Source organism: Tauraco erythrolophus, chromosome 4 (genome assembly GCF_009769465.1).
Source record: "Tauraco erythrolophus isolate bTauEry1 chromosome 4, bTauEry1.pri, whole genome shotgun sequence".
In the NCBI taxonomy this organism is placed as follows: domain Eukaryota; kingdom Metazoa; phylum Chordata; class Aves; order Musophagiformes; family Musophagidae; genus Tauraco; species Tauraco erythrolophus.
This window is the reverse complement of record NC_141468.1, coordinates 74,138,660-74,163,191: the sequence shown is the minus strand read 5'-3', so window position 1 is coordinate 74,163,191 and position 24,532 is coordinate 74,138,660. Positions and strand designations below refer to the sequence as shown.

Below are 24,532 nucleotides of genomic sequence, written 5' to 3'. Positions count from 1 at the left end.
ATTTTGTGGGCACTAGGTCAAAATAAGGTTTTTGTTTTTAAGGGACTAAAAAAACCATTCAGGTATATGCATATTACCCTTGTCAATTACGTGAAAATCGTACTGACCTGGTACAAAATAGAATCCTACCATGTTGGCAAAACGAAGAAGGTAATGTATAGTATGATACTCACTGCATTACAAGGCTAATTAGGAGAGAAAAAGAATTTACAGCAGCCCAGTTCTAGCAGTACTTTAAATAAGGATATCATGATTTAAAGTGACACAGGCAGGAAGAAAGGATGCAGAAGAGATGGGAAAAGTTAAACAGGAGAGGAAAAAAAGGAAACTTTGAAATATACCCAACAAAAAGCATTGACATGCCAAAAGCAAGGAGAGAGCACTAAACACTCTAGTTTGGTAAATACATTAAGGAAAAACAGAGGTGTACTATTTTAAAAAAGTGTGTGATTATTATTTTTCTGTATTCACTGCTACGATTGCTGTATTCCTGTAGAAAACAAAGCCCTTTGTGTTCGGTTAATATCTGTCCTGACTGCGTTTTCAAGTTTAACTTTAGTTGCTGGCCCTCCGTAGTTAACATAGAGGTTATTTGGCTACTTCCAAGTATCTATGGTATGCTGCTCTGATGATGGACTTCTTTATTATTAATTACTTTAAACATTTTTGGTATTGACGAACCCCACATCTCACCTCGCTGGACAAGTAACACATCCCGGTCCTTCCATTTCCTTATGTGCTCAGTCACTTCACTGGATTAAGGCATGTTTTTGTGTTCCATTTGCAAAAATAAAAACTTTTTGTACAAATGTCTGGGTTCTTTTATACAAAAATTTTTCTTATGGCACAAGCAGCAGTTGCTGTTTAAGAAAATATATAAATATCCTTTTTTTTTTTCTTCTGTACAAATATCTTCAGTACTCCTCCACCCCATTTAATAATATTTAACTGTACACTGCCCTACCTCCTCCCTCACAGACAGCTCCCTCCCCCCTCCCCAGTAGAACACTTCGTATTTACACTTTCACGGCGGAGGCAGATAACGGGGCGGGGGGGCTACCACTCATGAGGAGTCCGTGCAGGGGGACGGTGGCGGCGGGTAGAGATGGTGCGAGTAGCTCCGCTCCGTGTAAGGCGAAGGCGGGCAGCTTTCGTAGTTCTCCTCCGCCGACAGGTACTGGCTGCGCGGAGTGGGCGGCGGGGGGACGGGCTCTGAATCATAGTTCAAGTCACTGGTGTAGCCCTTGGCCGTGGCCGCCGTGACCCTTCGGCTGGGGGCATAGTCACTGTCGCAGACATCGGTGCTGCAGGGCGTCGTGGGAGGTGCAAAATGCCGGTAGCTGTAAGGCCTGTAGCTGCGGTGGGGAGATTTACGCGAGAGGCGTCAGCGTATGGAACAACTGTGCGTTTGGGGCCACGTGCCCACGAACAAGCGAGCAGCAGATAAGCCAAGGTGGAAACGGAGAGCGGGTCCACCTCTCTGCAGCAGACACACAGCCTCGCGCCCTCCTCTATCTGACGCCGCCAACTCATTAACTCCCCTGCAGAAGGTTCACCTTGGCGCCACGGTGTCAAGTTACAGCAACTATAACTAACTAATTATTAATTATCTATTGACAAAAGGCTCCCTAAAGCCTTAGTTGAGGTAGAAAAAGCTACAGGGTGGATGTGGGGGTGTGGGTGAGGAAATCGCTCCATTTGCAATTGATAATAATTAATAGCGCAAGGTTGCAATTACATGGAGAAGATACTCTTGTTTCCATTATCCAATTTATGGATACTAACTTCCAAGCCCAGCCAACTTCAGACAGGAGGACTGAAAATCACTTGGCACATTAATAGCAGTCAGGAGAATCACTCACTGGAGCAGTAACTGGGATGGAATTCCCAAAGGCTGCTACCACAAAGTATCTTTTAAAATGAGCCCAAGATAGATTAAAGACAACCAAATAGAAAGGGAGGTGCTTGGTGGCTACACCTACCAGCATCAAAATCAGTTGTTGCAGGCAGGTGGGGATGCAGCTCCTCTATATTCAAGTCGGAATGTTAAGAAATATGGGAAGATCAGAAGCAGCAAGGCCAGGGTTTATTTTTGGGTGGGGGAGCATTCGGAAAACAACCAACCCTATGCTACATCTGTAATGCCATTTACAATACTAAAAGTCACATCAGCTAACCAGTGATCATCACGATTCATGCCAGTGTCAAAATCTGGATTTATTTCATTAGAAAATTACTCATCATTTTACAAGATTTTTCATATGGCTGCAAGGGACCATTATAAACATCTGGTCTGACCTTCTGCACAACAGAGGCCACATTTTCTGCTAATGGAGAAGAGATGTCTCTTCAGCCCCAGAGATCTCATTATCCAAAAGCCCCCAAAGGCTCTACGTTAGGGAGGCATTTCTTTCAACAGACAAATACAGCACACTCTTCTCATTGACCAGATCTACTAGTGATCCAAGAGGGGAACCTTCACACCCTCAGGTAGGAGGAGGCGTCTCTCTCTATTTTTGGTAACTAGTTATAAAATAATGAACTATAAATAGCATCTTACAGGGAAGGTGAGAAAGAAACATTCAAGTAAACAGAGATAAAGCTTGCATGCCCATAAATATTAGTTAGAGACAACAAGCAAAAGGTTAGCAACCTTTTACAGATACTAACCCTTAATATGTTAAACTAGAATTTCTGTGCTTTATCTGGACCATAATATTAACTTACTTTCGACCTACTAGCCTTTATACTGCCAACTTTCCTCTGCATGGTGTTTGCCTATCATTTCTGATAATTACATAACAAATTATTTATGACAGAAGCCTAAAACAAAGCAGGGTTCATTCCGGGGGAAGTGTTTTTGGCTCAAACTTATCATGGCACCAGGTTTCTTTTGACATTTAGCTAATTTTGTGATGAGTGCTGTCGTTCCCCCTAAAGCAACATACCCGAGAGATGTGCCACTAACCCACTTACTGTATGGTTTACCTCAAAGAATGCCATGCTTACACGCAAGCTTCAGTGACACGATACAGGCGAACCCATTTAAGCACCTGTTTTAGTGCTTGCAGAATTAGGGCCTTTGATTGCAATTCTTATGGAGCAGAGGCTGTCTTTATTCTGCATTTTCTACACTAACTGCTTTGATCCTGATAATTATTATTGTAATAATAATTACCTGTAGGATCTATGAGTGGATGGGCTGTTTGAAGAATAACCGAACTCCATGGTATAATGTGAACGTTCAGTAGCTGGTGATGGTGGTGGGTTCAAAATCTAAAGGAAAAAAAAGAAACAGCCACATTTGAAAAAAAAAAAAAAAAAGAGATGAAGGAGAATCAAGAAAACATCAGGTTACAGATTTCTTTTTAATACTGTTCAATAGGAACCTTAAGTTAAGAACTGCATGCGTAGCCCCTCCCAACAAACAGGATTTTACTTCTGTTTGTTCCCTACTTCTTTAACAGACACTGGAAATGCTGCTTGTTACCATTTCCATAGAAGCTATTACTAAGGTCTTCTCAAAAAACGCTGACTGCTGTTGCTATTTTGACATACCCAGTGCTGAAAAACAAAGTTGAAGCTAGCTGTTCAATACTAGGTTGTCACTAGGGATACCACTGCCCTAGGCAAACTGGCAGATGTCTGTTCCTGCCAGCTTGTAGTCCCCAAGTATTAAGCCGTTTAGAATATCTGCGGCGTGCTGTCCAACGCAAGGATTTCTTCCCTTTACAGGCATGCTCTTACTGCAAGCAGTATTCTGATTTGATTAAAGGTATAACATCATGGGTTGACTCTCGGAACTGAAAACACAGACAGTTGAAGATTTTAGCCTGCACTGACCGAGTGTGTAACTCTAACACTCAACAGGGGCTTGGTGAACTTCATATAAAAATCGCTAAAACAACCCCCACTGATGCCAGAAGTAAAGAGACAGGGAGCCTTCTAGGGCGAGTACCAACTTTTATATAGCATCTAGCATGGCACACTACTCATTTGTGACTAGAGGAACGCTGTGGAGTTGCAAGAAACTTGTTTGTTTATTTATCTGTCACTTGCAAGACACAAAACTTCATTTGAATTCCTTGAAAGGTCTATACAGAATCAACCATAGCCTTACCTCCAGAGGCACATGGCAGAGTATAATGAAAGGAGATCGCTCTGTCAGAGCTGCTCAACAGTTATAGAGATTTTTTCATCTCCCCTGACATTCAATCTAACGTCTTCTTCTGGCATTGAGCTCTCTCACAACTTTTTAAAACTAATAAAAAATTCCTATACTGTTTTCAAAGATGGCAATCTCCTCTTTTTTCCCTTTCAGAATCACTTACTCCATATTCAAACAAGTTTATTAGGCTAGAAATCTAAACCAAAACATTCATCTGTCAATTAATTATCCTCAGAAAGACACTGGCACTTCCCTGAAAGCTATTACAGATCTATGAATAATAGAACGACTTACTGGAGGAAAGTAAGTGCCTTTGGTACTTGAAGAACTACTGGAGGAGGCTCCAGTGACATGGGCCCTGTCATAGGGTGGCCCGCTGCTCCCTCCCATAATGCTGAGAGAGCTGATCACAGATTTACCTCGAGACATCCCTAAAGAAGGACAAACATGTACGTCAATATTACATTCTTTGAAGCAAACAGAGAAAGCTTAAAAAAAATGACCTAGAGGATAAGAGCAGTATAAGGACAACTCCTAAAACCAAAATTAATCTTCTCGGTATCATGAGCAAATTCAGTGCTCCTTGATGGACAACTGGAACGAAGACTGTCAGGGAACACACATGTTGGTTCTGTGTATCAGCTACTCAACTGCAGGACTTGGCACTGGGCTATACTAGAGCTGTGTGAAGAGAAACAGATTTATTTCACTTGAACAGCTGGAAAAGACTTGAGAGAACAGGCATTCAGGCACTATTTCTATGCCTCAGAATAAAACATGAAACTGACTCTGACCACCTCAACCCAGCAACTGAAATTTGTGCGACAGAAGAGAGGGTTTGTGTTCTTTCATTTCCACACCGTTAAGTGAGCTTTTGCTACTGGACTGAAGCACACTGGCAGAGAGTCCAAGCGAGAAACGGAGAGGTATGCCACTGTGCTCGAAATAATAGTGAGAATTCTGCTCAAAGACTCTCTTTATGAAAGCAAGTTACTATAGGAAGCAAAAGAAACTTGGTGCATTATTTTAACCCTGTAACAGCCTCACAGAACCTCTATTTTTTGATCGGAACATGCTGGATCCAAACCCACAAGTTACAGTACGTACTTAATCAGTATACACAGAAGTAATGCGTATAAACGAAGTGCAACGTTGTGGTTAAGTCTCACTTTTTAAACAGCAGTAGCATCATGCCTTCGGATTGGTGTTGGAAACTCCACCATCAAATGAAATAAGCTGAGACCACAGTTATTGCTGGTCGTTACAGACCTTACAAGAAGTTTCACAAGCACACAAATACAGTCTACAAATCTAACAAGAATAATTACATAAAGTCCTGTGAATTTAACTCTGCGTAACTTTACCCTGTACCGTCATGACACCTTGCTGATGCTCTAAGAGTCCAAAAAGAGGCTTCTTTAGTAGCAAAAGAAGGTAACTCCCACAGTATGTGTATCTATTTGAGCTTACGGTTCTGCTAAGTATCTAAATGCTCGTGAATAGTATAGGTAAAATAGCAGTTCATTATTATAAAGAAGGATGGCAACAAGCCTTAACAGTCCTGGCTTCCAACAGCTTCCAAGAATTCTGCATTTGGAACAGACACCTCCTGTGCATACATGCACAGTATCCTCAGTTACAACTATGTGGTGCCAAAGAGCAGCACAAGGATCACAGCATTTACTCACCAGGAAGAGACCCTGACAAAGAGCTTGGGTGAGGCACGTAACCAAGGGGTACAGAGGCTGGTCCGTGCACCACGTAATCATTGGTCATTGTTTCCCCATCTCCCTTCATGCGTGGGCACAGCACCCTCTGGCAGATGAAGTACATTGCTCCAACCACAAAAACTGTAAGGATCACACCAATGATGGAGCCTATTGTGTTGTTTGGCTGTGGTGCAGGCTCCTCCGTTGTGTCTAAAAGGGAAAGAGAAAATCAGACTGTGTAAGTTAATCCAACAGCTTCATGTATGAACACTAGTTTTCCTGACATCTTTACACACAAGAAGAATAAAAACCTCTTCTGTAAGCAGACAACAGCTTTCAAATTAATATATGGGAGGAACAAAGAGGCTCCGAGACAGCTCTGTTTAAAGACTCTGAGTGTCCATAAGGGCTACCTGTACACAAGATGATCTCCACACATGCAGAGAGGTTTCTGAATCACAAATGACAAGAAATGAACAGCACGTGCATGTGCAGGGGGTTGATGAACCAGGTCCCGATCTCGCTTCATGCTGACAGGCGAGGCTACCCTTTGAGCTGGATGAACAAGACCTGCAGACACGACTCCAGGTGGCACTGTGCTGGCGACTCCAGGTATGCTTTTTCTTGTCATTAAAGACGATGACAACTACTTTTCATGTTGCACCTCATCACATACGCATGTAGGTTATCACTCAGTGTAACAGACTGGCACGCCCTTTTCTCCACTGTGCTGAACAGTGGAGGTGATGCACCAATTATGAGTTTTGGGTTTGCTGCTATTTATTAAACGCCCTAACCTATTCCACATCTGACCCGCACTGACAGTTACAGCTGTAGCTGAGCATCAGCTCTGGAGGTGCCATCCTTATATGGAATCTGTATCTGAAATGATTATTTAACAGTCAAAATGAGTGGCTTTCCCTACAATACCAATCCTAAGCAATGACATTTCCAGGAATAACTGACAACCCCCTGCCTGTGCTTCATGAATTTGACAAGAAAAGCAGACTTTAAAGTATTTTCCTGTTCTAGTCAGTGTTTTACATCTTATCCATTACTGAAAGTCTTTTCCTCAACACATTTTCTTCTCCCTGAACACCAACCCCACACTTTAACCAGCTTGTCACAGTCTACAGAGATAAGTAAACAGACTTCTGATCATACTGGAAGAGGGACAGTGACAACTGCAGTCTTACTCTGGGTGGGCTAATTTTCCATCCTCTGTTACAAAACCAGAAAATATATGAACTATAATAAAGATAACTATACATGTCTGTGATAATGTCACTAATAACTTGGTAGCATGACAGAACATCTCGTATTACTCCTTCTTAAGATCAAGGGTCCAACTCTGGCTTTGCATTTTCAAGTTACATGTGTGTCAACTGTGATATACGGATCTCTAACACAAGAAGAGATGTCCCTATTTACAATTTCTTTTAAAGCACCAACAGTGAAAATGAACTTTCAAGTTGGAATTTTAAAGGCAGTGATTTTCTTGCAGAGCCCTGGAGGTTTCAAGGTAGGGGATATCACACGTTACAAATCATAAATCAAGCTCAGAATTACATCTTTTCAAGATACAAAGGACATTTTAGAAGGTTTATTCTGTAAACAGAGTGCTTCTCTGATTCTAAAAGCACCTGCTATTAATTCTCTGGATGAGAAAAGCACGAAGCGGAGCAGTTACATATAAAAGTCTCATGCTGCTAGGAAGATATTTTTTTACACTGCACCATCTCAGCATACTAACAGGTTATAGCAAAACAAACCTTTTCTTTCTTTTAAAAGTTTAAAAGGTAAGTGGAAAAATTACTAGCCTGCTCTGCCTCAGAGACTACTCATTCAGAATACCAGTTATTTTTGTTATTCCTATGCCACCATGTTGTGCATTAATTGCATGACAGCAGTTATGAGCAGGAGCGTCCATTTTAAGAACAATTATTTCAGTCTGGTTGGCAGAATAAAATCTAACTCATAGAGAAGGTAAGAAACAAATTTTGAATATTGCAATCAAGTCTCTAGTCTCTGGTTTTACACTTACAGCATCCTTGCTCATCTGAGCTGTCACTGCAGTCCAGGTTGTGATCACATTTCTTGCTTTTCCCAATGCACTGCCCGCTGGCACAGCGGAACTGATCGGTTAAACAAAGCACTGGAAAGAGAAACCACGCACACACACCAGGAGTCAGTATCAAAGACTTCCACTCTTTAAAATGAGTAAGAAAACAAGACACCAAAGCATACAATCGAGAGTATCTTGGGAGAGCTTAGCCTGCTGCTAGCTTCATTTTTTGAAGTAGCCAGTAGCACACAAAAGTCCTTCATGCTAACCATGCAGGAAAAGTGATTCAGTGTTCTATCAAGGATATTGCACAGTGAGCACCTGGTCCTTACTACCTATCTAAAATAGGAAAACTACAAAATAAAGTTACCTTGACTAAAATAACTCAGAAGCAGAAGGCCACTGAGAACACAGGGACTTATCTCAGAACATGGTTATTGCAAAATTACTACAAGAATCTCCAACACTAAGCATTTACTGTAATATAAGAGAGAAGAATCAAGTTATTAAAAATAAATCTGCCGAACCATGATGATGAAATTGTTTAAGAAAGATAAATGTGGTTTCTCAATGCCCTTGTGCTCTTCCTGTAAACCAGAAAACTCCTTGATCATGGGACAATATATTTCACTTGACATTATGTTTTTAAGCCGAAATGAAAGACAGAAGATAAAACTGGAGCTTTGCCAGTACACTCAAAACATAAACTACCACTTGGGGAAAAAAGGTGCTGCAGGCAAGGTGCTGACTGCTGTTGTTTACACATATTTTTGCCTCCTGTTTCTCATAAATCCAGAAATTCTTTCTGACTTCAGTTGAATTAAGAATTTAAACTAAAGGCTTTTCTGATCTGTAATCAACTTGAATACTCTGAATAAAAGGGCCGCTTTGAAGGTGATAAACAGCCCCTGGTCTGATATCTCCAGTTGCTAGATGGCAACTGGGAAGCCAACTTACACAACATATTTTCAGATGTCAGCATCTCATCTGGCTAACAATCATTTTTCATCACACAGGAATTTCTACATCAGTCTGTATGTTTTTGTTTCAGCTGGAGCACATCTTTTGGAAAGAAATGCAGCCTTGGTTCAAGGACCTTTAGACAGCCTCTTCAAAGAAGGAAAATGTACTGGAAGGATATAGAGAAGAGGCATCCTTTCAAGCTTACAAGTTGTCAATACAACTCCTCACTACTTGCTCAGAGGGGAAAGAGTGAATTTGCTCATGTTTCACGTTGTATAGTGGTGGGGTAGTTCAGATTCCGCCAGCATAACCTCTCTTTTCCAAAATTAAAAGAAGCTGAGTCTCATTGTGTTGGCAATAGCACTTCCCTCTGTAATGACAGCTTAAATACTCTCTTTTGCTGTGCTCTGTAAGAAGAGTTCTCCAGAAATCTCATCTGTGTCTCACTCCCACTTACTCACAAAAGCTTAAATTAATTTTGTTCAGGTATTATAAAATAAATAACCCCACGACCTTTACTCAGTACAATGTACGGAAAAAAACTATGACAAGGTTTGCTCCACTTTGTAATTCACTCCCAGTTAGTTAGCAGGTTTTTAGAGGTTAAAAACATATCATCTTTCTAACAGTACTTTTCACAAACGGAGATTAAATCACTGTGAAGGAGAACAGTGTTATTTCTATCTCATAGGTGGAGAAACAAAAGTATGGAGTTGTGAAATAATTTCCCATTCAAATAGATCAGTTAAAAAACTAGCAGAACCTTGGATCATTCCAAATCCTACTCAGTGATAACTTTGGTATCTACCATAGTGTCCCTATGACAGCTTTATTTTCATCACACTCCGAAAGATCCTCTGTACCTTCACAGTTCTTCTCATCTGAGTTGTCCTGGCAATTTGCTTCTCCATTGCACCGGAGAGCACTGTCTATGCACTGTCCACTTTCACACTGGAACTGGGTGTCTGAGCACACTGGGCAGTTCTTTTCATCACTGTGGTCTTCACATTCAGTGAAACCATCACAGCGCCAGGCCACCGGGATGCAGTCGATCTCACCTGTGAAACAGGTGAACTGCTGAGGGGAGCATGTTGGTGGTTCTTTAAAAATCAAGCAAACAAACAAAAATTAAAAATCCAGGTGAACAAACAGCAGACCAGGACAGATAAGGACAAGAAGAACTCGGCTGCTTTCATTTATCAAGCAGCTGATAAATGTGTCACATCATAAGGTAGCTTCCACCCCCCACTGCCTCTGCAGTTGTTTGTGCATATCTCGAGCCCCCTGTGACTGATGCAGGCTCATCATGCAAAGAACAAGAGGAACAGAGAAACACGCACATTCAAAACACAGTTATTTTCTTCCACTCCCCCTTCAGCCTCTTACACTCTTAATAGGTCTTCAAAAGTCTTCATTTAAAGTTAACACACTTTTCTACTCCCCCTTTCCTGCAACATCACTGTATACACAACCGATGGCTTACTTTCTTTTTAATGTTCGACAGTCATTGTACAGAAAACGTTAAAAGGATGTAATGTGCTGCAGATGGATGCACTGTGACTCAATGTCTAGTTATGTGCCCTCGACTGCTCTGTTCAGTCAGAACTCTTTCAGAACAATAAAAAACTGCTCCATCTAGTCAAGTCCCACTATCTCAACACAGCTGTTAGTTGTTATTTAACATTTACTACAGTAACTGTTAATCTCATGCAGTAAGCAAGCGTAGGGTTTTTTTTCCCCCTTTTTTTAATCCCCCCTTCCTCCTCTGCTTTTTGACCTGGTATTAAACTTGCTCTGAGAAAATATCTGGATTATGTTAGCTCTTGTTCCACTGTGAGACCACACGTCGCCTTGATGGCAAGAAGATTGCATAATAAATCCATTCAGTGGGGTGGCATAAAGAGACTCAAGCACCAAAGTGCCCCTCCTCTCCCTCCTTTCAACCTCACCCTTGGAGACACCAAGGGCGTAGGCTACAGCGGCAGTATCACCATGGAGGAGGCAACTCGCCCTTCTGGGACTGCAGTTCAGAAAGACACGCACAGGGCAAGTTTGAAGAGGACAGCAGAGAAGAATAAAATGGCACGAACATGGTGCAATATGCCAGAACATGAGAATCTATCACTATTTGAAAAAGGAGAACATACAGTGTCATAGAAAAAATTAATAAAAATCATACAATTAAAATAATCAAGTTGAAATAATTCAGTGGTCTTAAGTAGAAAGGGTGGACAGAAATCCTTACTCAACAGTCAACTAGTGAATTTTTCCTCTCCTATTACTCCTTCTCAATACTTAGCTGGGGGAGAAGGAAGAGGTAAGCGTGTAAAAGTGTCTAACAGCACCTGTTGCGCTGTCACATTCTTTCTGCTCAGAAGCCACCCCTAAAGATGGAGACCCCCCCATCTCAGAAGCTGAGCATTCAGGGACACAGAGCATGGGAAGGACTTACCTCCGCAGGACAGCTCATCCTGCAGCAGAACAAGGTGGACTGGGCAAGAGCAGCGCGTCGTGCCGTCGCCCTTCACGATGCAAATGTGCGAGCAGCCACCATTATCTTGAGAACAAGGATGTTGTCCTGTGATTTTAAAAATAAGACAGACAAGTACTGACAAGAAATCCCCACCTCTTTTCCAACCTTTCAGTGATTTCTTTGGACTCACAAGACTCCATGACTTTCTTCGCCCTGGGGAGAGTACTACTAAAAACAACTCTGAAAAAGTTGTATTTTGTTGTGTGCATTTTTTTGCTTTTACACACATCAATAATTATCGTGCACATCAATAATTGTTTGTGATCTGAAACATTGTGAGAGTTATGCCATGGGGTCTACCAAAACAGTAAACAATACTCAAAGCATTTTGCTTCTCGTGTGAGGTAGAATTAGTTCTGCAGCAAAAACAGTAGCATTCATAATACAAAAATATGCCTTGGATTCCATACTTCATTTTCTCTATCAAAGACCATTAAAAAAGTAAACCTTTCTAATTTATGAATTCTGAAGCTTCCACACTGTCTCTGAAACTCAAATTAACATGCTCTAGATAAATATGTCTCTTCATTTTAATGTTTAATAAGGACAACATACTTCTCTTGGAACTCCTGACAGATGTACTGAGATTAATAGCAAACAAAACTAGTAGTAGTCTGCAGTGATGCTTTAATTAAACATCCCCAGACGTTTTTCTACATATTTCTCCAAGGCATGCACCACAGCCTATTAACTAGGCCTATTTCCTCCAGGATGATGGCAGCTCCACTTTAACCATCCAGCTCTCATCATTTCAAGTGAGTGTGCGTGCGGGAAGGCTATATCCTGGTACACAGAAAACTTCTAGAAGTGTAGTCATGTTCAACACAAATTGTTAACACTTCCTTTGTGCAATGCAGTGTTGCTCTTCTGTCATTTACTTTCAATACAAATTGCCACCAACAAAAATTGTTCACTTTGCCTTCAAGGCAGGGAGTCCACTGGAATACTTACTGCTGGTAACAGGCCCCGAGAGCTGTGCTTGCCTAAACGGAGTAAAAATCTAATAGTAACTCACTAGTATCTCACAGCCATAATCCAGAAAATCGTCTACTAGGGGTAACAGGACATTTCCACTGTGCCTACAGAGACTCAAATGCCAGATGCCTGTAAGGGACTATCAATAGGCTTGTCATCAGCAACAAAACGTGATGCCGGGTTTGTGATAGCATTCCAGTTCATTGCCAACTGCCTGAAGGAAACAAACTTAATTGCAACCTGGCAATGAACAGACACAAACTGATACCAGCTTCTGGCCCCTTCGATCTGCACTGATGTCGATCAGTGACAAGGCAAAACAGGCTCATCTCTCTGCGGCCACTCCTTGCCTCGAGCCCCACAGGCACTGTTCGCACTTGCAAACAGGGATTGCACTTACTGTATTCCTGAATGTTGAGCTCTTTCACAGCATGGATGTCACTGAGTTGTGCAATACGAGCTTGGACCTTCGTACGTCCTTCTCGACCAGTCATATCAATCTTTTCAATCATCTGCTGTTGCCTGTCGATCCAATAGAGCCAGTTTTCAAACACTGTTAGTCCCACAGGCTGCAAGATGTTAGAGTCTTCCAAAACAATCCGGTTAGCACCTGCAGAAAGGAAGGAGTGGTTTAGTATTTCAGTTGATTACAGTTGAGCTATCGCAAACGTTTTCTACACCGCGCACACCACTATTTTCCACTACTTCTACACTACCAGGTAAAACCACAAGCAATCCTGGGTCCTCTGATACAAGACTGATGCATTTTGCAGACAGACGATCAATTTTTTTTTTCTATTTTCATTGAGATGACAGTTTTTGTGCTTCAAATACTTTTACTGTATTTAAGAAGCATCTGGAGTTGGGGGCTCTCGTAAGCCTATCCAGTCTTTCATCGATATGATGGGAATTGGTAATTCTTTCCATTCTTCTATCCTTTTTTGGAGAGATTAACTGCTTTGTCTTGGCATACAACAGGGAATAAGAAGATGGATTATTAGCTTGAGTTAACTAATTCAAGATAAAATCCAAGTGAAGACAAGGCAGTTAGTACTTTTCACATGAATTATGAGATTAAGGTAAACACTTGACTTCTGACTTCCTCATATTCTTTTGTTTCAACTACATTATCTTCACTAAGGTCTTCAAGCTAAATTGGGAACGCTCCTTTCTTCCTAGTGAAGACTTACTTTCCGCCAAGGGGCTTTAGCCTTACACCTCTGAAGAGTTATTTGTTGACTTCTATGCTAGATTACTTGGCATTAAATATAGTCAAGAGCAACTGTCACACTTGATGGTTAACACCACATAAACAGAAGACAGTCTGCAGCTGTTTTAAAGGTATCACTAAAGACTGTCCAAAGACAGTGAAGACTATATAACTCAGAAGGAAAATATGTTATGCAAAACCCGAGAGATCAAGAGTGAGGTTTAATCCATGCTTTGTTTATTTTACATGATATGACATGGTCGTTAACACTCAAATAATTCAGTGAGGTTTATCAGATTCTGAGCATAAAATTACTCACAAATATAAGGTACCTGCTTCAATTTTGAAATGCTGAAACAATACCACGCAGTCTAAAATTAGGCCACATCTTGAAAATTTACATATAAATCCTGGTATTTCAGATATCTGGGCTCACTGCTATGCTTATTTTTCACTTTTACTACAGCAGACAATAGCTTTGCATATGTTCATCCACAAAACAATTTCCAGTAAGTTTTCATATTTTGTCCTGTAAAAATATACTAGTACAACTGAACACCACAGAAAAATTCTACCATGTCTCTACCATAACAAGAGAATGTTACGTGACAAGAGACACATATATCTTATGATTTTATAATTTGTTCAATTTCAATTGCACCAACTTTTCAGGTATCAATACAGAGCTCAGAAGTTAAGTAAGCTTCCAAACATTTAGCAAGTGGTAACATCTAAAGCAGGACACGGAAATTCAAACATTAATCCTCAGCTAGACTGGGCTCTCGCCCACCACTTTGGAACAACACCAGCAACAATCTGATTAAGAAAGGACGTTGATGAATTCTGAAGGAGGCTATACCCAGACTGATGTAGAAATTAGAAGACTGAATGATGTAAGTCAAACTAAATAACTGTAACTGTCTATTAACCCCCATTATACATGACTCATTGTATAGGGAAAAGCTAAGAAACAGTAACCTGCATCTTAAGGAGAAGAAAGGCTAAGCTGGGAATAGGGGAAAATGCAAAGATGACAGGAAGGAATATAGTCAAAACTAAGATGTCGACCTACCCAAATGAAGTCTGTACATGCCCTGCTCTGCCATGCCCATGTCAATCAGCACAGCATTTTGCAGTATGCTCCTAACACTCTGAAGCTTAAAATTTTCACTCCCTTAATGTCTTAATCTTTCTTTTTACTATTTGTGACCAAGGGTAACTGACTATTTCTGACTAAACTGAGACACTGAAATCCCTCCTTCCATAAATCAACAATAAAATCCGAAGCTGGCTCATCAGGGTGCTAGTCCCCTTATTGCGAATGTCAGATGAAAGGGAGATGCGATTAAGAGGAGCTTTGTCTCCTGGCATCACCATTCTCTTTCCAGCAATACCTTTTACAAAAAGACTTAAAACCAACCAAATAAATACAAAAATCAGGACACACCCGTAGCTCACTATTTCCAAATAAAAATTACTTAATTCCAGAATCATTAGACATTTCCAAATCACACTAATTACTCTGGAATAGAAGAACTAATTTCCAAATAGTTTCCATGGTAGGGAGCTAATTCCAGACATCTTTTCATAAACAACCCCTTAATCATGTGAAGAATCTGGTTAGCTTCAACAGGATCTCCCATTTGGGCAGCATAACCGAGTCCTAACTGCATGCCTGAAGGACAGGGAGGAAGAGGACTGCATCACATAAAAGGCATTCTAGCTCTCCTTCTCTTTATGGGTACTGGCATCTACAGAGTCGACAGCACAAGAGACTGTGCATGTTTTTAAGAAGCTAACACGCAGAAAAATTACTCCGCCGGCCAAAAGAGCCTATTAATCAGCATTCCTAAGCACAGGAATGCATCTCAGCAGTTAGCAATTTATCGTGGCGATTATAAGCAATCTATTTGCGGTGCAAATGCCAAAAAGCAAGAGAGATTTTGGAATTATTTTTCTTCATGTTCTTCGAAAACATGGCGAGCTTTTACTACACAACATTGGTGATCCAACAGCTGCATCTTTTTTTTTTTTAAAAAAAGCAGAATCATTAAAACCAGACTGGATTAGAATTTTAGACTCATCTGCTCCTCTGGTGTCCTAATCTCTGGCAGATAACAGGCAGAGAGAAACAAAGCACATATGATGTTCTGCCGATTCCCATTACTTTACTCATGCAGACTCTGGATTGAGATAGCCTAGAACATACCAGGATACACCATACCACGTCTTTAAAAAAAAAAAACAAACAATTCACTAACTCAACTCAGCTCATCTTCTGTGTTTTAAAACAGTAAACAGTCAGGATATCACAGTACATTAGTCATCCTGAATCTTCCAGTGACACATAACGCTTATCACTGAAAAAAATTACTATCTTGGAACGCCTCAATTCTAATAATCTAGAAAAACTGAAATGTTTAGAATGTTTGCAGAATAAACAACAATTTATTCTAGCAGCTTAAGAAAAGGCTGAAAATCACACTGGTGCCAGTGGGATTACATGCTGCTACTTTGAACGAAGGTGTGATGTCATCCATGAAACACATTACTACAAACTCCCATACTCTTGCTAAGTTTTCAAACTAGCTCACAGATTGTAAAGAGTCCCCATTTCCTTAATGTGTGTACTTACACTAGTGAGAGTAGAATAGATAGTAGAATAACACTCAGCTGAAGTTCAGGGACTATTCAAACTGCGGATGGACTAACTGCAGAGGAAGGAGAAACTCTGCCACTGCCTTCTACTAGCAGCAGCACGAGAAGGCATATATCTCATCACCTAACAGAGATGGGTACATATGTGCTCAGAACATCCTGGCACTCCCATCAGCAACATCCAGCCTAGCTTGTATCACAACAAATTACTACCAAAGCCACATGAGACAGCTGAGCTGATCCAGCAGCTTGCTGGATCTGGCTAGCAAGGGACATCTCAGTCTGTCTCACCCAATCCGACAGCATGATTTTGCCTCTTTTCTTGCTCCAGTTCTGGTTGCTTGCTGGACTCTTGCTGAACCAATTCAGCTTCCCAAACCAACAGAACACTGTTCTCTATTTCTCTTTTACTGTATATTGTTCGTAGTTTATTGTTTTGCTTATGTGGTTAAGGGAGCTGAATCAACTCATAGAGGAGGTCAGACAAGCAGCATAACCAACCTTAGGGAGCAGGCAAAGAGAATTTCATAGCTGGAAGAGGGAGTTTTTTTGCCTTTTGAGAACAAAGAGATGTTAGATCTGCTCTATTCTTCTCACATCATTTCCACCCTAAATGACAGGTACATAAGTGACCTGCACATCTGCTGCTTTGACTCTGCAGGAAAGATTTTTCCACTAACGGGAAACTTTCCTCTGATTGACAGATTACTGCACCAAAACCAATGCCTTTAAAAACAACCCTATCTCTCCCCTTTCCAAAACTGCTGCAATTTATTTGTGAACTGACTTTGGGAAACCACACGAAGGTCTTGTAGTGAGAAACTGAAGTAAACAGCATGTGTAGCAATTAATAATGCAAATCATAGAGGCATGAGACTGTAAAGGCACACTGCATGAATCATGCACATTCCCTGGCTGGGAATTTAGAGAGCGATTAGAATCACAGTACAGACTGTTTATAGTAGGAAGGAAAAGAAGACACCTTTCTCTGCATTCCCCCACACCCACACCACAGAAATGAATCACTGAATTAAAGTGCTACTCTACCTGAAAGGTCACTGCTTTCAATTCTTCGCAGGTCTGAATCAGCCCAGAACAACTTGCCTAGCTGGCTGTCAATAGCTAAGGCTATGGGCTTGCTCAAACCACTGAAAAAAAGGACTTCTCGTTCAGTTCCATCCAATGCTGCTCTCTCAATTTTAGGAGACCTTTCCTGTAGGTTGGTGAAATACATGTATCTGGAATAGGAATGATTAGAGGAAAAAAGTTTATTTGATCTTTCCACATTTTCACTGTATGACCAAGACATCTTAACATGTCAAAGATGTTTTCATTCTGACAAATAGAAACCGACTAGTAGCAAGAAAACAATTCGATTCTCAAGACCTTCAGCTTCAATTTCCCCACATCATCATTTCAGCTACATACCCTTTCTCTGGATTCACCACAATGGCCCTGGGCCTATCTTGATCTCCTCTGAGCACCACTCCCATGGGTCTCCCATCCAGGCGCGTCACATTGATCACATTAGTAGCTTCACAGGTCCAGTAGATATAGCGACTGTAGATGTCAATGCTCAGGTCATAGGGCTGCATATCTAGGTTCTGATTGGGAACTGGACTTGTCACAACAGTAAGGCTCTACAAAGGAAGGAAAAACAACCCACAGAAAAGCATTTAATTTGATCCAATGTGAGTAATTTTATTTGCTATGGATATAACACATCAAACAATAAGGAGGTGGCCAAAATACTGTCATAAAGCAAAGAGACACTCACGTCCAGTTGCCCCACCAACACCTTTGATCAGATATAGACATTTAGTCCTGATGATTTGTTGTAATGGCAGTCATGTAAGTCAGCTGGAGCTCATAAGATTTAGCAAGTTTGACCAATAGATTCAAACTGTCCCTATGTTGAAGATTCAGGGTCAGCTTCCACGTTTCCTCTGCTTTCTGACAACTCTAAGTTCAGTTTGGATAGACCCGAACTGAGCACATTTAGCACTCTACAACAGAGATGCATCACCACTAATTCCCAAAGCTGCAGTTGAAAGGATAAAAAACACAGGCAAAGTGATGCCAGACAGCACTTGAAATTCTTGCCTTATTCTTCTCCACCTTTGCTGCCATCACGCTTGGAGGACATAACATACGGATGAATAATAAATGGGAAGGCAACTCTTCCAACAGACCAAAAGGACATCAGCTACAGCATTTCCAGCTAACACCTTTCTGCTTCAAAATTCTGGCTTTCTACTGGTCCAGACCTCTGGAGTTCATGTGCCTTTTTTTTTAAATTTATTATTTTTTCAGAAAGAAACCACATAGTCTCCCTATAGTGAAAGGTGAACCTAACCAACATCTTTCATGAACTTTTAAAAAAAATCCTAAGAGCATTGATATCTCACAAAACACATCCTTACATAATCTTTTTGGAAAACTTCATGCTTTTGAGGTGAGCGGCCTCCACCCTCTCATTCCCAAATTAAACTTCACCATAACATTTGCCTAACTTTATTCGGCTTGTCACCTCTACGAAAGGGTGTGCCTACAAGACTTAAATTTGTTTATTCTGCTGAAGCTGGCAAAAACCTGGTGCCTTTGACTAGTTTTGGGCGTTAAATTATTTAGATATTCCAAAATTAAAACCATTGTTAAATTAAGAGTGAAGTCTGAAGGGCGTTTCAGCAGGATCCCACTACCACCACACCCACCACCAGAAACCACACTCTCACGAATTAAACTGAATAGAGCACCTCCGTGTTCATCTTAGTGTCCTGCTCCTCCCCCATTCAAAAAATCAGGAAGGAAAAAATCTATTTTAAAATGTGAAAAGCAGTCATTGCTCACAATTAACCTCACTAAACCTGTATCACATTTTGCCTCCTACCCTACTGTACTTTTTCTGTATTCCCCAGTCAAACACATTTTCCCAAGCCTGCTATCTCTCTTACAGGTCACTAGTTTCAACCTCCTTGCTCAGTGCCTCAGTGGTTGACAACAACTCTCTTCCTATCCCCACCAGAACCTGAGAGGCTTCAGACACAGTTGTGTGTTCACAAGGTCCCACCCTCTTCATTCCAGTCAATGCCCCTCCACCCTGCTCATCAACTCTTCCTTCTCTCTGACACACTCCGTTTCTCTGAAGAACCTTCCCATCTGTGTTTCGCTTCTCTAAAAGATGGGTTTCCAACAGCCCTCATCCAAAAGACAGCATTGAGCAAATAATGCACTGTGAACAACAGTATCTTTAAGTTGGCCTTAGTTTTCCATGTTTTATTTCCTTCTGCACCTCCCAGATTACTACTGAGGACTCCAGAAACTCCAGATGTCACTTGTTTTGCAAGTGACAGATTGTAATCTACAGGAAGTCCATGTATCTAAATTATTCATATACAATCATTCATTGTTGGGTGTAGGGCATGCCTTCCTCATCTTTTAGTAATTCTATCACCCGTAGGATACCTGGCTGCCGTCTTCCTGTGCCTTCCGGATGACGTTCTGCCGAGAATCAATCCAGTACAGCTGCTTATCCAGAGGGTCATAATCAATGGCTCGTACATTCCTGAGACTATGGATAGGGAGTATGATATCTGGACTCTGCTGCTCATCTATCACCATGCGATTGATTGCATTCTTCTGACTGAACAACAGAAAGGTTGTAGGAGCTTGATGGGTTAAAAAAAAAGTAAAGTGAAAGGGTTACACATAGCAATATCATTGGGTATTTGTATGTTCAATAATGACAACTACTATGTGTAACCAGACAATATCTGTTATTTCATTCCTCTTCTCTCTCTTCCTTTGCCAAAAAAAAAAACCCAACTTGCACAACGAAACCAAACAAACAAAATTGCAACTTCTGATCGGTTTGGAAAGCCTCTCCAATGACCTCTTTTTACTATAAATATCTGAACATGGATGTGACAGGCAAAGATAATTTTGTAAGTTGTAGGACTAATGAATGTGAAGACAACTGTCGAAATCACCTCAAAGAAGAACAGTCGGCCAGGCCCCTCAAGGAACTATCCACTTTCTTTCTAAAGGGGTCCCAAGCAAATGCAGCTCCACTATTCCAAAGCTGAACCTTTTGCTAGGTTTGCTTTCCTCTACTTGCAGAGGAAGCTAAGCAAAATCTGGCACTGGTTACTTATTTAGAGGTTCCAGGGAACAGAGATTGCCATTAGAGTGGTTCAGTTCTGTTCCCACAAACCCTCTTTCTGCCTGCACCAGAATGGAACACCTAATTCACTGGAAAATCTCTTAGGTGGGTGCAGGCTGCATTTTTGGAGAAAAATCTATTCCCTTTTGTCAAATTTAAGCATCTTGCTTATTTCTACATGCTCATCTGGGCAATCTGTAATCAGAAAAAAAAATCTGACGCTCTGCTTCAGCTTTCCAGATGCCCAGCAAAGATGTCCTGGACAAATGATTTTTTTTTCCTATAAACAACATCAAACATCGGAAAATAAGAGACTTTCCCATCCCATATAGCTGTAGTTTACCTGCTGTAGCTTACAGTAAGTGCAAAAGGCATTTAATGTATCGTTAAAAAGAAATTATCCTTGTATTACATAACTGGGTCAGAAATCAGAGGAGGCAATTAAAACATTTTCCCTTTCACAGCATTCTTTTCAATAATGGTCTACCTGGAGCCACTGCTGTGCAAGATGGCACAAGAGTCAGCAGCCAGAAATGCAGTTTGCAGCCTCCCTGAAGTTTGTACAATCAATTCTCTACAGCACAAGTCTGGAGAGATTAGCAGTGGGACACTGCACTCATTCAATCCAGCCTGCAAAACAGGTAAGGCAGCATCTTGGAAAGGGGAGGTAGCAAAAGTCTTCCAGAGAATATCACCACCTTGCTTTGTTATTTTAGGCACACACTTTGAACATTTATTCTGGCTGCTAGGAAAAAAAAAAGGGGGAGGGGAGTTTCCTTGGTAACTAACACTCAATCCTAACATCCTACAACAATCAGTCCTAATTGCAAGGTGCTTTTGCTTTCTGGAAAACCTGTATTTCCTCTTCAAGCATTTCTCCAATAAGTTAAGCTGCCTTCTACTTAGCTCTTAACTGTAGAAGAAAGCACAAAAAAAAGGAAAGCAAAGTTTGTATGAATGTGTACAGTAAAATAATAGATTCAGAAAACATGAGTACTCTTACCAAGCAGTGAGGAATAATAGAAAGGGAAAAATGTTTAAGATGAAACAGTGCAGGTAAGCATACCATCATAAGCACCTAAAATCCTTTTCGCTTTTCCCCAAAGACCCCCCTCTCACTGTCCAAGATTGTCTGGCTTCCAATTTTGAATTGATGGCTCATTATAAAAAGCAACAGCAGAATTTTCCCCCTTGAGTCCCTGCATCTCTGAAACGGTACCAATTTCAAAAATCCCTTCCCAGTTTTCATCATTCTCCCTCCCAATAGTCACATATTTTAACTATGTTTTTGGCAGGCAAATGGAGTGCAACGAGCACGTCCCCTGTGTAACATTGCCTTCAGACTTCACGACACGTGGTAGGTCTGATGAGATACCAGATCTCATCAGAGCAGTGTGTCCTTCCCATAATTAAAAGAATCTATGCACTCATGACCAGGGTGAACCAGAAGGGAGGAACTGGCCTCTAGACAGGGCTTGGGTTAATAATAATGTTCAGGAGTACATAAGCAAGTAAAACAGGCAGGAGAAAGTTAAAATGATTCATGATCCAATAAGAGTGGCCAAGAAAAAAATTAAATTCTATGCAGAGAAGCCTAAGTCTCCAATTGCCTACAATGAGAAGTTGGAAAGTTCCCAGGTTTGAACATGGCAGAAGGAAAACTCCTAATACCTCACGAACAGCCCTGAACTGTACCGTGGGGAAACAGTTCTATTTGCTCACATTTCCTGTATTTTTCTCCTTGCTTTGTTTCCAAGAACATTTTCACAAGAAAACATGACCTTTGATCATTTTGCTACTTATTCTCTGCTGGAAGTGAAATTCCTCCACCTATGAAGTCACAGTTATCACCGGAGAGGTGCCAGCCGTGCCTCTAACTTGCAGGAAGGTGTGAGTGTTAGAATAGAAAAATCCAGTTGTCATGCAAGCTCCCCTTGTAATAAAAAACGAAAGGAGAAGCACAGGACACATGGGGAGGGTGGAAAAGCAGACTTTGAAAGAGCATGATTTTCAAAAAATGCCATGAGGCGGCATTCGTGGAACAAGCTGCCCTGCTTTTGGCTTTAAAACAAAAGTTGGATTTCTCTACTCATACATAATGCAGATGAGATACAATCTGTCTCTCTGTACCATGAATCTCTTCGCCCACTGACTAATCTGAACGACACCAGTGGAAATCAGCCATCCAGTGTGGCTGCCAAAATCATGAGCGCGTCACTGGCAGCCAGTTATTGAGAGATGGGTAAATTATTTGGTTAGAAACTAATTACACACAGCCTGAGGGGCCTTGCAGTTTGTACTCTGCACAACATTAAGAAAGACGAGGCTTAGCAGCACTGAGATCAGAAAACTGGATTGCTGGGGAGGCTGTGGAATCCAGCTTCTCCTCATTGAGGAGGAAATGCTTTTGGGAGTACAAGAGTGGCCCACCTCAGCATCTCATCGGCCAGCAAACACAGGTACTATAGAATTAAATCTTGACCACCTAAAGACTACACAAAGTCCAGAATACAGACTCAACTATCACATATCCTTCATGTCAGGCAAGATTAGAAATAAGGAAGCAGATAAATAAGCAAGTAAACAAGTACTTGAGGAGGGTCTGACAGACAGATACAAAACCAAAAGCATTTTGAGCCTTCCTGCTTACACAGATTTAGATGAGTCACTGAGAAGGCTCACTAACAGTCACTCTTCTTATTTTACAGTGATACCAGTATGTTGCAAGACTATTTTTTTTTTCCTTCTAATATCCTATCTTCTCTTAAAATCAGTAGGATTTTGGTATTAGAAAATTATATTGAAAACCACATATTTTCATTGCCATCTTTATCTAGTCATATCTTCTGCTTCCAATAGAGGAAGGGAGGCTAAGGAGCCAAAATTTTTTCAACTACATGCTTGGTATTAAAAACAGAAGCTAGCTTTAGCTCGGCCTATTGACAAACAAGCTTCACTATTTCATGTAAAAATAAAACTCTTCTTTCCTCCAAGTACAATGCTTGCGTCTGTTACTGAACTCATCTGTTCCTGGGTTTTATTTACATTCACTACAGCTTACCACTACAAGTCCTGTTGTCAGAGTTCAAGGAATAGTGAGCTGGGCAGCCGCAGACAAAACCACCGACAGGGACGGCTAAGCACAGGTGAGAGCAGTGACCGTTGCTAGAGGCACACTCGTTCCAGCCTGCCTGCCTGGAGGAATGGAAGACCAAGATGTCCATAACGTAATCCAAATGCCCTTGGATGATAGTTCGGTTCTGGCCACTGGTCTTGTTGGCTCGTTCGATGCTACGCCGGCTCCAGTCTGTCCAGTAAATGTAATCCTGATACTGAGTCAAACCAAATGGGTGAGGCAAGTCATCAGCTATAATCTCACGGTCAAGGCCTGTTTCCAAAAAAGAAGGGAGAGAAAAAGCAGACTTATAAGGGGACAAAACGATATGATGTTTAATACTGTTGGAGATGTTCTCTGCACAGAAAGGTTAACACAGAATTACTTTAAAGTTACTATTTCATTATTTTTAAAGTAAATTATAAAATAACGTGTAATATTCAAAAAATCATCCTGAAGTCTCAGAGCCTATCCCAGAAATGTGCTAATCCTGCTTGCGATTCACAAAAGAGAATGTACTTTACTAAAGCAAAGTGTTAGTTTTTAAAATGATCAGGGCTCTCGCGAAAGATTCTGTTCCTTCCCTCCTCACTGAAACAAACAGTATCCCTCTGAAGGACATACAGGATCCTGACACTGTATTCCCAGTCCAGCATCTCTCGCACCTCATTTGAGTATCTGCCTGCTGCTTACAGAGAGAGGATCGTTATGAGCTTAATGAAATTCTACATCGTATTATGAGAAAAATTAAATGCACATGGTTAAACTAATCTGTTTCTGGAATGTGGTAACAGGAAAGAGCAGTCACAAACTTAAGGTAGGAAACAGCTACTGTGGAATACAGTGTATACAGTGTATTTCCACTGTGTATACTGTGGAAATATTAAAAGATCTTAAGGAGCAGGGCAAGGCTGGGGCAGGGAATGATTTCCACAATGTTATTTCAATCACTTTGTTACCACAGGACATCCTAC

The 24,532-nt window shown here is 41.0% G+C and overlaps 1 protein-coding gene across 6 annotated transcripts in view; it reads right to left on the bottom strand.

Moving 5' to 3' along the window:
- Positions 1-1,063: 1,063 nt before the first annotated feature.
- The window catches only part of LRP6 (LDL receptor related protein 6), a 112,228-nt gene continuing 88,759 nt past the window's right edge, over positions 1,064-24,532 (bottom strand). For 2 of the 6 annotated variants that reach the window (XM_086610481.1, XM_086610486.1), the window contains 12 exons: positions 23,505-23,831; positions 19,747-19,949; positions 17,710-17,921; positions 17,329-17,519; positions 12,814-13,023; positions 11,358-11,483; positions 9,769-10,005; positions 7,922-8,032; positions 5,857-6,087; positions 4,463-4,599; positions 3,179-3,276; positions 1,064-1,355 (listed from right to left, as the gene is read on the bottom strand). In XM_086610481.1, the coding sequence (XP_086466607.1) occupies positions 1,064-1,355; positions 3,179-3,276; positions 4,463-4,599; positions 5,857-6,087; positions 7,922-8,032; positions 9,769-10,005; positions 11,358-11,483; positions 12,814-13,023; positions 17,329-17,519; positions 17,710-17,921; positions 19,747-19,949; positions 23,505-23,831 (2,375 nt within the window). Of the gene's footprint in view, positions 1,356-3,178; positions 3,277-4,462; positions 4,600-5,856; positions 6,088-6,460; positions 6,477-7,915; positions 8,033-9,768; positions 10,006-11,357; positions 11,484-12,813; positions 13,024-17,328; positions 17,520-17,709; positions 17,922-19,746; positions 19,950-23,504; positions 23,832-24,532 lie in introns of all 6 variants that reach the window. The other 4 variants (XM_086610483.1, XM_086610482.1, XM_086610484.1 and 1 more) reach the window with 4 other exon arrangements.